This window comes from Rhinolophus sinicus, linkage group LG06 (assembly GCF_036562045.2).
Source record: "Rhinolophus sinicus isolate RSC01 linkage group LG06, ASM3656204v1, whole genome shotgun sequence".
Taxonomy (NCBI): Eukaryota; Metazoa; Chordata; class Mammalia; order Chiroptera; family Rhinolophidae; genus Rhinolophus; species Rhinolophus sinicus.
Genome location: NC_133756.1, coordinates 110,253,248 through 110,269,600, shown reverse-complemented (window position 1 = coordinate 110,269,600; position 16,353 = coordinate 110,253,248). Strand labels below are relative to the sequence as shown.

General features: G+C 37.4%; 1 protein-coding gene across 6 annotated transcripts in view; it reads right to left on the bottom strand.

Annotated features, from left to right (window-relative positions):
- Positions 1-16,353, bottom strand: part of DLG2 (discs large MAGUK scaffold protein 2) — a 1,902,684-nt gene that overhangs the window by 1,486,749 nt on the left and 399,582 nt on the right. For all 6 annotated transcript variants that reach the window (XM_074335659.1, XM_074335660.1, XM_074335661.1 and 3 more), the window contains one exon: positions 6,228-6,302. In XM_074335659.1, the coding sequence (XP_074191760.1) occupies positions 6,228-6,302 (75 nt within the window). The remainder of the gene's footprint in view (positions 1-6,227; positions 6,303-16,353) is intronic.

The window sequence follows — 16,353 nt, the reverse complement described above, 5'->3', positions numbered from 1 at the left end:
GCCAGAAGAGAGGAAAAACAGGAATGTGTCCATTTTCTCGATCTAATCTTTCTCAGACTTTCCTTGATTTAAGGCCCTGGACTACGGGAAAATTGGAATCTGAGCCATTCCAATGCCTACATTTCTTAAAGTGCTTTGTGATTTTTCTGAGATGTAATTTCCCTTATGGATTCTTTTCTAACCCATTCTTTGCCACCACCCAGATGGCCGGATGCACTCTAATCCAAGGGCAGACCAAGTGAAGGCCCCGTACTCTGCAATTTTCCACAATTTCCCTGAAACTGTCATCATCTGATAATGTCCTGACTTTTCATTCTATAATGGGACTGCTGATGGTATGAAAATATTGCCCTAAAAAATAAAAATTGCACCCAGTCTTTAGAAAGATAATACCCATCAAAGCCACCCTGGGTGTAATTAATTTCCCAGCAGCAGAGTTCGCCCAGTGGGTGTTATGTTCACAGGAAGGTAGGAAACACCCAAAAAGCAGACAAGACACATTACTTATTTTATGACTGGGTTAGATGTTTCTGGTGCCATGGTCTTGGTATTTATGTGGGCTATATACAAAATGAGGTCACAGAATGAAATGTAGAGGGAAGAAAAGTGGGGGAGGAGCTACCAAAAAAGGAGGAAATACAAAAAACAAAAAACCTTAGGACTATTATATTAATAGAATAGCTTATGTACATTGTATTAACTGGTTTCAATTACAGTAAATGGCCCCGATTGTGGGTAATGTGAGGAGGTCTGGGAGAACATGCTGAAGCAATTAACACTTTAAAAATACATCTCTCCTGGTTTCTTTAAGGAACGTCTGTTTTTATTGATTTCCCATAAAAAAGAAAAATTACTTTCATAATCTAGAGAGACACAGTGGGAAAATATTAAAATGTTTTTTGAATTAAAAGGTGCACCCACGCCCATTCCTTGAAAATGGCCTTATGTTACACAGAATACAAATATCTTGTTAATATGACGTCCTTATATCACCTTCAGTTCCTTCCTGCCTGACAGAGAACAAAATCTTTCCTTTCAAGAGTTTCAGTAACTCTGCTTTCGAAGTCTTAAAGAGTTGTATATTAACTCTTAGAACCCTTCCCTATCCTCGCCCGAATCCCTTTCTAAAGAAAAGGCTCTACTAAATAAATTGCCCTAAATTAATGACAAGTTATTGCATTTGTTTATGCCGTCACTCACCAATTCATCCTGCCTTATCCACTTCCTTCTGGAATGGCCTATCTTTTTTCTTTATTTCCTCTAACTTTTATCAGGCAATTACTATGTCCAGGTACTATGTTAACACTTGCTATGAATTATCTCACGTAAATTTCAAAAAGAAAAAAAAAATCCTGTTGCATGCATAAACTCAGAGACATTAAGTAAACTGTGCAAGTTCATACAGCTAGAAAGTGACAGAGCTCATATGTTAACACAAATCTTATTCAATCTAAAGCTTATATACTTAATTATTACCAGATATTGCATCTTTAGTCTTCCAAAATCCATCTTAAGACAACTCTACATTCTGAATATGTATAGGTGTTTGTACAAACCACTATTACTGCATAGATTACCCAGTATAATGATTATTTACATGTATTATTTCCTACTATACTTTGAGCAATCCAAGTATCACTTACAACGTATAAAATGTGCTCAGTAAATGTTTTTTGAATGAGTAAATGAGAATTGATGCATTCAGAGTACAGTGTTCTATTTTGCAAATGCTTACATGGTTTTTAAAAATATTTCACATATATATTTATGGGTGACTATTCTGTAGCAACAGAGATATACATACAAAAATATCCATGACAAATTTCTTAAGAGCAGGAACTTTATTTTCAACTTAGCTTCTAGAAACTCTTCTCATAGCATGATTTTTTAAAAATTTTCTAGCAACTAAGGGGTGTGCAAACATGCTGGGAAACGAAGCAATTTATTCTAGACAAATTATATGTATATATCAAATTATATTTATATATCATATATCTAATCAATAAAATCACACATTGCAGCCATTGCTAACTACTGCCCAGTAACTAAAGATTGTGTTTGGGGACATTCCTCAAAATGATCAAATCCATGCATAGGCCGTAGCCATACTGAGTGGTCCAGAGACGTCCTAAAATGCAACAGCCACCCAAACCTCCTTCAGTTTGTCAAGTCTAAGTGTTGTTTGTTTTTGTTTTATTTCCAAGTGCCAAGAACTACTTCTTAGCCCAATTAACTCTGGATTCAGAGCACTGCCTGTCTTCACTTGAGTCCCAGAACCTGCGGGTCTCTTCTCATTTGTTTACAAGTGACAAGGGCTCGGGTAACCACTGTGTTCATATTCATGATCGTACAAACCAATGATGCATACAACCCTATTAAATTTAAAGTGTAGAGGGGAGGGATGGTATCATTCTAATGCTTAATGTAGCCATACAAGGAGAGATCAATAAACAATAAAACTGTCCCACTTCTCACGAGGGAAAGTATTTCATATATAGCTATTCAGAAAGCATAACTATGCCTATGTTTCTGTATAATTACTAGGGGTAAAATTTCTATTTAGTTTGAACCTCAATCTGTATATTATAGTTCTGGCTAAAAGGAAAAGTCTTTTAAAAATATCTCTTGGTCCCATTAGTATAGATGCATGGAGTGTTAAAAAAAAAAAAGCATCCGAGAGGACACTGAGCAAATAGTAATAGAAGCCATTTTCAAAGCAATATGTAACTGGTGACAGGCACTGGCAATGCGATTTGGAGAGAGAAGCCTTCTCAGGAAAACCAATGATAAAATCTCTGCACTTACAATAAACCTGGGGCAAATGCACGCACAAAGACCAAGACTTTTTTGAAAAAGTATAAAGCCCAATTATAAGGATACAATTATTCCAGAACATAACACCAAGGAACAAGAATAGGGCACTGGGGAGAAGAAGTTAGGAAAGAATCAACTGATCTTGAAAAATGAGCAAAGGTAACAAAGACTATTCATTTATTATGAATGTAAGTATGTATTAATTTATTTATAACCTAAAAAATTTGAGACAGACAAGATATTCTCTTAAACACATGAGGCTAAGATAGTCTCTACTGGGTGAAAAATAAGAAAATGGAAATGAATACTAGAACAACTTTATATATCTTATGTTGCTTTTTATTACATAAATATGCTTAGGCTAACTATGCATATTTTTCTTATTCTTTTTTTTTTTTTAGGTGTCTTTTTCCAGGACCCATCAGCTCCAAGTCAAGTAGTTGTTTCAATCTAGTTGTGGAGAGTGCAGCTCACAGTGGCCCATGTGGGGATCAAACCAGCAACCTTGGTGTTAAGAGCACCACGCTCTAACCAACTGTGCTAACCAGCCAGCCCCATATTTTCATTCTATAATGTGGATGAACTCATTATCAAATTATTATTTGCTTTTTGTTTTTTTATGTAGCTAAGCATTGTATGTACTCAATATTTGGAATAAATACACTATTATAAATTATAATATCAAAATCCCAGTGTTCCAGATGCTTTTTTCTGTGTGAGACAAGTAGTATTAATTACAGTAGCTCTAGTGGGTGCTTCATAAATGTTGCTGACTAGGAATATTAGTTAAGAGGTTTTTCTTCTCTGTTTGGTTGCAAATAAATCAAAGAATATTTAACTCCCTCAAACAAACAAAATTTTAAAAATCTGGGTAACTTGAGAAAAAGTAATATTGATTATCAGCAGGTTACTGTGACCATTTGAAAAAAAAACACAGAGAGATTTGAATAAGCAAAAGCTCAGAAGGGTAGATATAGGGCAGCCCCAGGGATCTCAGCAACTGAGGTTCACAGGATTATTTCCAATAATTCAATACTGATGACTACAGTTGGTCTCTCTCTAGTACAAATTTCCCAAGAGAAAGGATCCAACTTGCCAGCTGGTACCAGATTATCTACCCCTGGATCAATCAGTCATGGTCAGAGGCAGACTCACATAACCTCCGCACGGCCCCTGGAAGCCTACCTGGGGGTTTCTGAGAGCCTATCTCAGAGTTACGCACAGAGAAAGCAGAATCATGGGTTGGGCAACTCCAGAAAGTGTCTGTCCCACTGGGAGATGTAATTAAATTCTTTTAAGTAAATGGCAAAGGAAATCCATGAAACCAGCAGCTCCCAATTCTATGGCAGGAGCAAGAAGAAACATCTCCCTTTCTGATGCTCTCACCAGACCACACAATTGAGAATTGGACTTTATTACTGGCATTTCTGACTTGTGATCTTCAGGAAAGGTCTTAGATGTAGTCATCTATCGATTCCTTAATGTTCCACGACAGGAAGACCTAGTCTGGGATTTTCCCATCCTAAGGGGTCCATCTCCAAAGAAATAAGAATTCCTTTCACTAATTCAAAAGACAAAATTCTAACAATGAGATTTACTTGCAATAAGACTGGATAATAACTGAAAAGTCCAATTTCTTTTATTTGGGGCCAAAATTAGTGCAGCAGAGGATCAGCTACTAAGATATTTGCATTGGTGTTATACATGGACGTGTTTGATAAAATGGGAACAGTATCTTATTTATCTGTGTATATTGAGCAGTTGGCATAGTACCTGACACAGCTGAAATGAATTATTAAATTTTGTCTAGTTTGAAAACAAAATTCCTCAAAACACATATTCAGTGGTACTCTGTCAAGAACAACGTATAAAGGGACGCTTGAAATTGAAAAATGGAAACCATTCACCTAAAAAGATAAAATAGTATAATCATTCCTCTTCATCAAGAAATGAGAGTTGTAATTTACTAAAACTTACTAAAAAGGAAATCAACAGATTGAAGAGTCTTTCACTGAATCTGCACTCACAAAGCTCCTACCAGGTACCAGGGACATGTAGGTATACGAGGACCCTGAAGAGCACGTGGTTTCTTGGGATAAACAGACATATAAATCAGCAGTTATGAGATAATATCAGGGACACAATAAACTGAATGATTGATGAAGAAATAGAATTGTTAAAGCTCATACTTTCTCTGGCATCAGCAGAGTTCCAAAGCATGCAGTCCCCTAGGACCATCTGTTCACAAAAGGGTGACATTTTTACTCTCCAAGTCTCTGGCAAGTCTGGGCAGCCTGCTCACTGTAGGAATACCTGAAATTCAACCTCATCGTCTCTCCTTCAGTAAAGGTGATCCCTCCTTCTCTCCCTTCCATAGGCAAACAAAACACAAGGAAAGAGGTTTCATTCCTTTACACAATATGAGTGAAAGGTAGGCTCCCCCAGGCCTATCGCCTTGTGACAGTCATACGTTATACTATGATATCCCACCTGAACCTTTCAGCAGCTTGTCCCTCAAAAACAGACGAGGACATTTAAGAAGCTCCTCATATCACTTTACATTGTCTGCAAGGTAGGCCTAATGAGGGGAATGCCCCAAAAGTAACTTTTGAACTTCTTGCCCCCATCACACAAAAATTATTTCATGACAGCAAACTGTCAGTTATACTTTACACAGTTCCCAGAGGAACCATTGTCATTTCTATCAGGAAATGTATGTACAAGGGCGTATCATACAAATCAGCCACTTTCTTCACTTACTTACAAGCATAGTGAAGTAGAATGAGTTCATGAAAGGAGATTTAGCGTGTCTGGGATCTATTTCCAGCTTTATAATTGATTCACTATTCTTACTTCCTTTGCATTTAAGTCTCCCATTTGTAACACAGAAATAATGATATAATACCTGATTGTTTCTAAGGCACTTGAAAATCCTTTGATGGAAGATTTCATACAAATGCAGAGACTGTTATATTATATACCAGGAAGATTTGAAAATTGTAAATCTGTGTATTCATCACCATTAAACAGTCAACATAGTAATGACAGATGAGAAAGCATCCTTCCCTAAGGTCTCTAAAATCAAGTATTACTGAATATGTAAGTATTGAGAAAAATATATGTACACATATATTCATTTCAATGACTGTCCAAATTTAAATCATTGATAATCCATTAAGATAAATCCTTCGCACGTTATCCCGACACCAAAAAAAATGCATGGAATCCCCAATCACAGGTATTCGTATAAAGCAGAGCTTTCCGAAAAGACATTCTTTCTCCTTTCAAAAGGTTTGCTGTGCTCTAGAATTTCAGAGCGCATTCTAGCCCATTCCCCTAAGGTTGTTCCAAAATATAAAAATAATTTTTCTTCAATCTGGCCAATCTTGGAACAATCAAATAACCAAACTTACAGTACAGTGGTGGACTGGCATCCAAGCAGGAGCTTCCACTGAACAATTCTGGGCTGGGCATTTGCCTTGGTTTTGCTGCAAATAAAAAAATATATATTGTTATGTTCTAGACATTATATGCTGCAATATATGTAGTAGCTAATATGCTTATCATCAATATGTTTATTACCCTATTTACAAGTATAGGAGAGGATTTTGAGAATGATATTTTGGTGCAGTGCTGCAGAAAACTACATACATCATTTCTACTCCTATCAAGGCATAAGACATTATCCTTTGCCTTTTGTATCACTCTAAGGACTAATTTGGCACCAGGCTTCTTCAGCAGCTGCCTTTTCAAGCCCCAACAAGAACCAGCTGAGAACCCTCCTAACCCAGAAGCAGAACTAGTCTCCTCTCCTCCAGGCTCCCAGACAGCACTTATACATGCTCTACCCTTGAGAGATCACTCGAGTCAAGGTATAGAAAGACTGGTTTATTTTTCTCCCCTTCCAGATTGTGAGATAGTGATGATGATTCTCTCTAGGGCATTTCGAAAAACCCCAGAATATAGAATTGTGCAGGACAGAGATTAGAAACTGAGGTGCAAAGAAATGAAACAAGGAGCACAGAGATTTGACATTCTAAACCATTTGCCAGGCACTTCTTTTTACATAAGGATTTTTGTCTCTAGCTAACCTATTCTTTTGTTATAACTTGTATAAATTCATTTTTAATTGGCTTTTTAAAAAGAATGAAGTGCTTCCTTTTAACCAACAATACTGCTCTCTCCCTGTAATAACAAGAACTCATTAGTGCTAAAAGGGGAGGAAGTGATTCTAATAAACCATCTTTTATCTTTATTTAATTGTATACTCAATTATAATATAGACACACTAATATTAATAATCATAAAAACCACAGCTGTGATTTATTCAGCTACTAAATATGCTAGAAATTGTTCTGGACCCATTATAGTATCACCAGTTGTCATCACAAATATCATTATAAGTATTATTATGCCCATTCTACAGGAGAGAAAACTGAGACTCAGATTGGGTAAGCACCTGAAAGTTGCCCTACAAGAAAGCAGCATAGCTGGGGGTGCAGTGAGAATCTGGCTGACCCTGTTGCCTACACATGCTCCTTCTATGCGAAGCCTCCTCTGGTATTTTTCATTTTCTGTTTAATTGGACTTAAGACATGTCATCAACTAATATGATTTCATCATATCAATGATCCTAACATTTCTGACTTAACTGGAATAAAATATTGAATTCAACGCTTGTGCTAAGAATGCTTTCTGGTGATTTGCAAGCTTTTCGAGCCACCTTTCTTTAGGTGATCTATTATTAAGGCATCACTAAACTCTCAAGTGCTGTTTGAGCAGTCATTGATAAAGTTACTATAAAAATACACTTATGTCATCAGTCTCCGTGCTCAGTTTTCTTGTTTAAATTAAAATATGACATACAGTACCAACAGGGTACATAAGGTACATGGGGCTGGTGTCAGATGACCACAATTTTAAGCTAAGCTCAACCATATGCTTGCTGTCGTGAAATACTCTTGATCTTGGTAATCATATCTGTAAAATAGTATAGGTTGCGTAATTCACAGGAATGTTATTAGGTGATAGATACCAATTCACCACCGATCACCATCACAATTTGTAAGGAATCTACCAGTGAGATCACACAAAATAACAGGACGATTTTAGTTTCCTTTTCTGATAGCCTAAGCTCAATAAATAAATATTTATCTACTTGTAAAGTTAAGCTTTTTGAATTTGATAGTATCATTAAAATGCTAGTTATTATTATGTCTAATTATGAGAATTCATACCAAATGATGTTAACAGTAAGACATGTCTCCTTTGTAATAATTCATAATTGTTATTATTAGAAGTAGTAGGGGGAGTTCCGGAAAAATGGCGGCGTGAGGTGAGCCTCTGTAAAGCTCCCCTGGAATCTACAAAGAATCGAACAACAAAAACTCCACAAAGGACTCCCTGCACAGCAGACAGGCAAGACGAAGAGGCCCACTACCGACTGAAATCACCTACAGGTGGGAGATTCGCGCGAGTGGAGGGAGGAGGAGGAAAGGGAGAAGCGCAGGATGCAGACCTCGCTCAGTGCACCGAGCTCGCTGCTTCCCGGAACTACCGCAGCTGCGGGAGAGGGAAGAACTCGGACTGCTAGGGCTCCGCTTGTGGCCCACGGGGCTGAGGGGACAGCATATAACATGGCTGAACCCAACGCTCACGGCAGAGACCTCGGAGAAAAGACTGAGGGAAAAAGGCTGAAAACGGTGGTTTAAGCCCGCACTGCCGAGCAGAGAACGGAACCTTAGGCACTGAGACCAGCCGCCCCCTCCCTCCCCTCCCAGAGCTCGCCCCGCCCCCACCTGCCCGGTGCTAAAAGCGAAACAGTAGCAGTGTCAGATCAAAACAACAGAAAATTTGCTATTTTGAGAACTGTGTACCGCAGACACAAATTCACAGCCCAACTAGTTCCGGCAAAGGGAAGAGAGCTGTGGAAGCAGGACCGGCTGTGGTGGTGGTCGCCGCCATTGCTCTGGGCCACCTCTCACAACTCACCCCGCCCCTGACCCCACCTATCTGGGCGGATCCCTGCAGGAGTAAACAGAACTGCTGAAATATATGGGCTCTGAATCAGGAGCCGGAAGAGCTTTGGAACTTCAAAAGCTCTCCGCATACCCACACGGACACTGCACCCTGTGACCCAGGTGAACTATTAACACAGGAGAAGTCTGTCTCCCAGGGAATCCCCCCATTGTGTGAGAAGTTGGAATAGTGCAGAAAAAACAGCACTACCGTGTGGGAGAAGAAAAATAAGTTGCAGTTGGAGAAATAATAAAACATTCTACCAACAAGTACTGGCAAACAAAAGAAAGACCGCTTTCTATCAACCTGTTGCAGAAGTCACTCCTGTAGATGTCTAGGAAGAGAAATAGTAAACCAGTAATCGCCATGAATAACCAAGGCAACAAGATAGCTCAGAAAGAAAGTGAAAAATCTCCAGAGAAGGCACTTAAAGATACAGAAATATGTGACTTAAATGACAGAGAATTCAAGATTGCAGTTCTGAAAAAACTCAGCGAGATACAAGAAAACACAGATAGGCAGTTAAATGAACTCAGAAACTCAATCAAAGAACAGCATGAGCATTTTACGAAAGAGATTGAAATCTTAAAAAGAACCAAATAGAATTTCTGGAGATTAAGAACTCAATAGAAGAAATTAAGAATGAAATAACCAGCTTAGGTAGTAGAGTTGACCAGATGGAGGAAAGAATCAGTGACATCGAAGATAGAAACCTGGAAATGACACAGATAGAAGAAGAAAGAGACTTGAGACTTAAAAGAAATGAAAGAACTCTACAAGAACTTTCTGACTCCATCAGAAAGAGCAATATAAGAATAATGGGCATACCAGAAGGAGAAGGGAACAGAGAATATATTCAAACAAATTGTCGATGAGAACTTCCCAAATTTGTGGACAGAACTGGACCCTCGAATCCAAGAAGCAAATAGAACACCTAGTTACCTCAATCCCAACAGGCCTTCTCCAAGGCACATTGTATTGAAGCTGTCTAAAATCAACGACAAAGAAAGAATCCTCAAGGCAGCCAGGGAAAAGAAGGCGGTAACTTACAAAGGAAAGCCCATTAGATTATCATCAGATTTTTCAGCAGAAACTCTACAAGCCAGGAGGAGTGGAACCAAATATTCAAACTATTGAAAGAGAGAAATCATGAGCCAAGAATAATATATCCAGCAAAGATATCCTTTAGATATGAAGGAGGAATAAAGACCTTTCCAGACATACAGAAGCTGAGGGAATTTTCTAATCGACCTGCACTACAAGAAATACTAAAGGAGGCTATTCGACCACCATCAACAGGGACAATTTGTGGCAACCAAAACTCAAAAAGGGGAGAGTAAAGGCCTGAACGGAATATGGGAATGGAGAAAGTAAGCGTGCTGAAGAAAATGGAATACTCTAAATATCAAACTTTCTTTTACATAAACTTAAGGGTAACCACTCAAAATAAATCCAGAATTGAAATATATACTGAAATAAAAGAAGAAACAGAGGAAACATCATAGAATACCACCACACAGAAATAATAGACAACAACAAAAGGCAAAGAAACAATGGAGACACAGCCTTACCAGAAAACTAAAGATAGAATGACAGGAAATCCTCACATATCAATAATCACCCTAAATGTAAATGGACTGAACTCACCAATAAAAAGGCACAGAGTAGCAGATTGGATCAAAAACTAAACCCAACCATATGCTGTCTCCAAGAGACACATCTCAGCTACAAGGACAAGCATAGACTCAAAGTGAAAGGGTGGAAATTGACACTCCAAGCAAATGGTACCCAGAGAAAATCAGGTGTAGCCATAATGATATCAGATGAAACAGACTTCAAGGTGAAAAAGATAACAAGAGACAAAGATGGACATTTCATAATGGTGAAGGGGACTGTACAACAAGAAGACATAACAGTCATCAATATTTATGCCCCCAATCAGGGAGCACCGAAATACACCAAGCAACTACTAACAGAACTAAAGGGAGAAGTTGACCAAAACACAATTATACTGGGGGACTTAAATACATCATTGACAGCTATGGATAGATCATCCAAACAGAAAATAAATAACGAAATAGTAGCCCTAAATGACACATTAGATGAAATAGACATAATTGACATTTATAGAGCACTTCATCCTAAAACATCAGACTATACATTCTTTTCTAGTGTACATGGAACATTCTCAAGAATAGACCATATATTGGGACATAAAATCAGTCTCAACAAATTTAAGAAGATTGAAATCATACCATGCATATTCTCTGATCACAAGGCTTTGAAATTGGATATCAACTGTAAAAAGAAAGCGGGAAAAAACACAAATACATGGATATTAAACAACATACTTTTAAAGAAGGAATGGGTCAAAGAAGAAATTAGAGGAGAGATCAAAAGATATATAGAAACAAATGACAATGAAAATACATCCTACCAAAATTTTTGGGATACAGCGAAAGCAGTTTTAAGAGGGAAATTTATCTCATTACAGGCCTATCTCAAGAAACAAGAAAACTCCCAAATAAATAACCTCATGTTACACCTTAAAGAACTAGAAAAAGAAGAAAAAGTAAAACCCAAGTTCAGCAGAAGAAAGGAAATAATAAAAATTAGAGCAGACCTAAATGAAATAGAGAACAAAAAGACAATAGAAAAAATTAATGTGACAAAGAGCTGGTTCTTTGAGAAGATTATCGAAATTGACAAACCTTTGGCTAGACTTACTAAGATAAGAAGAGAGAAGACACTGATTAACAAAATCAGAAACGTAAAAGGGGAAGTTATCACGGACATCACAGAAATACAAAGGATCATCCAAGAATACTATGAAGGACTATATGCCACTAAATTCAACAACCTAGAAGAAATGGACAAGTTCTTAGAAACATATAGCCTACCAAGGCTGAACCATGAGAACTGGAAAATCTAAACAGTCCGATCACCAGTAACGAAATTGAATCAGTCATCCAAAACATTCCCAAAAGCAAAAGTCCGGGACCAGAAGGCTTCACTAGTGAATTCTACCAAACCTTTAAAGAGGAACTAATACCAATCCTGCACAAACTCTTCCAAAAAATTGAAGAAGAGACAGTACTCCCTAACTAATTTTATGAGGCCAACATTACCCTGATACCAAAACCTGGTAAGGACAGCACAAAAAAAAACTACAGACCAATATCTCTAATGAATACCGATGCAAAAATCCTAAATAAAATTCTAGCAAATCGAATACAACAATGCATTAAAAAGATTATTCATCACGACCAAGTGGGGTTCATCCGGGGCACAAGGATGGTTCAACATTCCATCAATGTGATACATCACATAAACAAAATAAAGGACAAAAATCATATGATTATATCAATTGATGCAGAAAAAGCATTTGACAAGATACAACATCCATTTATGATTAAAACACTTAATAAAATGGGTATAGAAGGAAAATACCTTAACATAATAAAGGCCATATATGACAAGCCCTCTGCTAATCTCATAATTAATGGAGAAAAACTGAAGCCCTTTGCTCTACGTTCAGGAACACGACAGGGATGTCCCCTATCACCTCTGCTTTTCAACATAGTGTTGGAAGTCCTTGCCAGAGCAATCAGGCAAGAGAAAGAAATAAAAGGCATCCAAATTGGGAATGAAGAAGTTAAATTATCACTCTTTGCAGATGACATGATGCTATATATAGAAAACCCTAAAGACTCCACCAAAAAGCTATTAGAAACAATCAACGAATACAGTAAAGTTGCTGGCTACAAAATCAACGCACAAAAGTCCATTGCCTTCCTATATACTAACAATGAAATCTCAGAAAAAGAAATACAAAAGCAATTCCTTTTGCAATTGCAGCAAAAAGAATAAAATACCTAGGAATAAACTTAACCAAGGATGTGAAAGACCTATATGCTGAAAACTATAAGACATTTTTGAAAGAAATTGAAGAAGACACAAAGAAATGGAAAGACATTCCGTGCTCATGGATTGGAAGAATCAACATAGTTAAAATGGCTATATTACCCAAAGCAATATACAGATTCAATGCAATCCCCATCAAAATCCCAATGGCATATTTTAAAGAAATAGAACAAAAATCATCAGATTTGTTTGGAACCACAAAAGACCCCGAATAGCCAAAGCAATCTTAAGAAAAAGAACTATAATGGAGGTATCACACTTCCTGACTTTGGCTTGTACTACAGGGCCACAATAATCAAAACAGCATGGTATTGGCAGAAAAACAGACACATAGACCAATGGAATAGAATTGAGAACCCAGAAATAAAACCACATAAATATGGACAGATAATTTTTGACAAAGAAGCTAAAACATACAATGGAGCAAAGACAGCCTCTTCAATAAATGGTGCTGGGAGAATTGGATAGCCACGTGCAAAAGAATGAAACTGGACTGCTATTTGTCACCATGTACCAAAGTTAATTCAAAATGGATCAAAGACTTAAGCATAAGACCTGACACAATAAACTGCATAGAAGAAAACATAGGTACTAAACTTATGGACCTTGGGTTCAAAGAGCATTTTATGAACTTGACTCCAAAGGCAATGGAAGTAAAAGCTAAAATAAACGAATGGGACTATATGAAACTTAAAAGCTTCTGCACAGCAAAAGAAACCATTGACAAAATAAAGAGGCCACCAACTGAATGGGAGAAGATTTTTGCAAACAGTGCCTCCGATAAGGGGCTAGTATCCAGAATATACAAGGAACTCATGCAACTCCACAACAAAAAAACAAACAACCCAATTGAAAAATGGGCAGAGGACTTGAAGAGACATTTCTCCAAAGAGGACATACAAATGGCCAATCGACATATGAAAAAATGCTCAACATCACTAATCATCAGAGAAATGCAAATCAAAACCACAATGAGATATCACCTCACCCCAGTCAGAATGGCTATCAACAACAAGACAAATAGTAACAAATGTTAGAGAGGCTGTGGAGAAAAAGGAACCCTCATACACTGTTGGTGGGAATGCAGACTGGTGCAGCCGTTATGGAAGGCAGTGTGGAGGTTCCTCAAGAAATTACAAATAGAATAGCCATATGACCGAGCAATCCCTCTCCTGGGTATCTACCCAAAAATTCTGAAAACATTTAGAGATAAAGACACGTGTGCCAATGTTCATTGCAGCTTTGTTTACTGGCCAAGACATGGAAACAACCAAAATGTCCTTCGATAGATGAATGGATAAAGAAGTTGTGGTATATATACACAATGGAATACTATTGCAGTGAGAAAAGATGATATAGGAACATTTGTGACAACATGGATGGATCTTGAGAGAGTAATGCTGAGCGAAACAAGTCAGACAGAAAAAGCAGAGAACCATGTGATTTCACTGATATGTGGTATATAAACCAAAAACAACAAAAGAACAAGACAAACAAATGAGAAACAGAAACTCATAGACACAGACAATAGTTTAGTGGTTGCCAGAGGGTAAGGGGGGAGGTGAGGGTAAGGGGATCGAATATATGGTGATGGAAGAACTGACTCTGGGTGATGAACACACAATGGGATTTATAGATGATGTAATACAGAATTGTACACCTGAAATCTATGTAATTTTACTAACAATTGTCACCCCAATAAATTTAATTTAAAAAAAAAAAAAAGAAGTAGTAGTAGTAATAACTTATTTTATACCTACATAGTGGATATCTTTATGGAGCACATAGTAAAGAGGCAAAATTCGATAAATAAGTGAGTCATGTTTGGGTGGAGGACTATAAGTGCTCATAAAATGTGATGAGGCCATAAGCAAGGAGAGTTTGAACTTCTGTGAATGCATCGCATGGAGTAAAGAAGGATCGACGTCTGTGTGAGTCTGTCTCTTTCTCAATTATTACCTGAGTTTTGGATACTAAAGCCTTCCCAATAGTGTTTTAATCAAGCAGGTTAGTGCTGTGATTACACAAGGGCAGACACATAAAAATGCCTATTGAAGACAGATGCCATGTGAACATAAATTCTTTTTTAATCCGTAGTGTGCGACTAGAAAAAGAATAGCATGGGAAGAGAAGTTAGGATCTTGAATTTCAGTAGTGCTCCCATTAATCAATTGGTGTACTTAGAATGCCTCCAAATCATCGCCTTCATAGATTTATAGATTAGATATATAATGTACAGATTAGATATAATGTGTGTATATTATATAGACATATAATATATGTATATATATATGTATACATACATACATTTTGTGTACACATGTGTGGGCAAATAAAGGTTTTCAGCTAATTAGTTTCCTTATTTGACATAAAGATATGTAATTTCAGAGTAAGTTGTTAAAGTGAAGGACGAAATCAAATTTTTCCAGGTACAAAAGTACTATATAGTAGAAACATATGCACAAGGTGATACAGTGGATGTTTTAAGACATCAATATATAATAAAAACTGAGATAACAAAGGAGGTACTATAATTTTCAAAGGAAATTGTCAAGAACCAATTTCAGGTCTCTGAACCCTTATTTAGAACGAGGGTATACAAGGTTTGGGTGGTTGAGATTTATAAAGGGAAGGTATTTCTTTGGGGAAGGGAGGAGAATGGTCTCACTTTTCACCTAAGATTAGTGAAAGAGGCTTTGATAGGCATACACCTAAAGCTTGATATAACCATCTTGGATTTCCGAGGCCAGTAGCCTGGGATCTGACTCCACCCTGAAAAGCTTAGTGAGTGAGATAACTTGACATGTTGGTTATTGCCTCAGGAGAGGTGGCTTCATCTGGGCCAGCCTGCCCTTTCAGAGATTGTGAAGGCCAAAGAGCCATCGTGGATACATTATGATGCCGGCCAAGACAGCCCTGTGTGTGGAATGGACTGCTGTGAAACCTGCAGGCATCATCCACATTAGAGGAGATTTCCTCAGAGAAGCCCAGAAAGGGAAACTCCCTAACTCCCACAAACTCCCAGTATCATTGGGGGAAAATCTGGAGTCAGACTGCCTGGGTTAAAATCCCATGTCCACCATTTACTAGCTAGGTGACCCTGAGTAAATTTTTTAACCTTTCTTTGCTTGAGTTATGAAGAATAAAGAAATTAATACAAATAAAGCACTTAGAACTATGTCTATACGTAATCAGCATTGTGTGTCAGTTATTTTCTTTGTGTTTGTTATTATTATCATTATTATATACCAGGCTCAGAGACCAAAATGTATAACAATCCCAGTCTAATAAGAACTTTCTGCTCTTCATCTTTTACTCCAGTCTCATGCTCCAAAAACCAACTAGCAAATGGGAAAGAAGAAAAGAGAAGCCTACAGCATCCTCGTCCCTCGAAGCAGATGTCCTAGTATGAGTATGGAGATCATATAGCTGGGAAGAGAGAGTCTTTAATTTGGAAAAGTGTTCAGAGTTTTAATTAATATTGGTACTGGACAATTTTAATTACTGAATTGAGACTGTATTTATGATTTTAAGTGATGATTTAAGGACTTTTAATTCCTTGCAAATGATGGAAACTCATTAAAAGTCATGGGACTG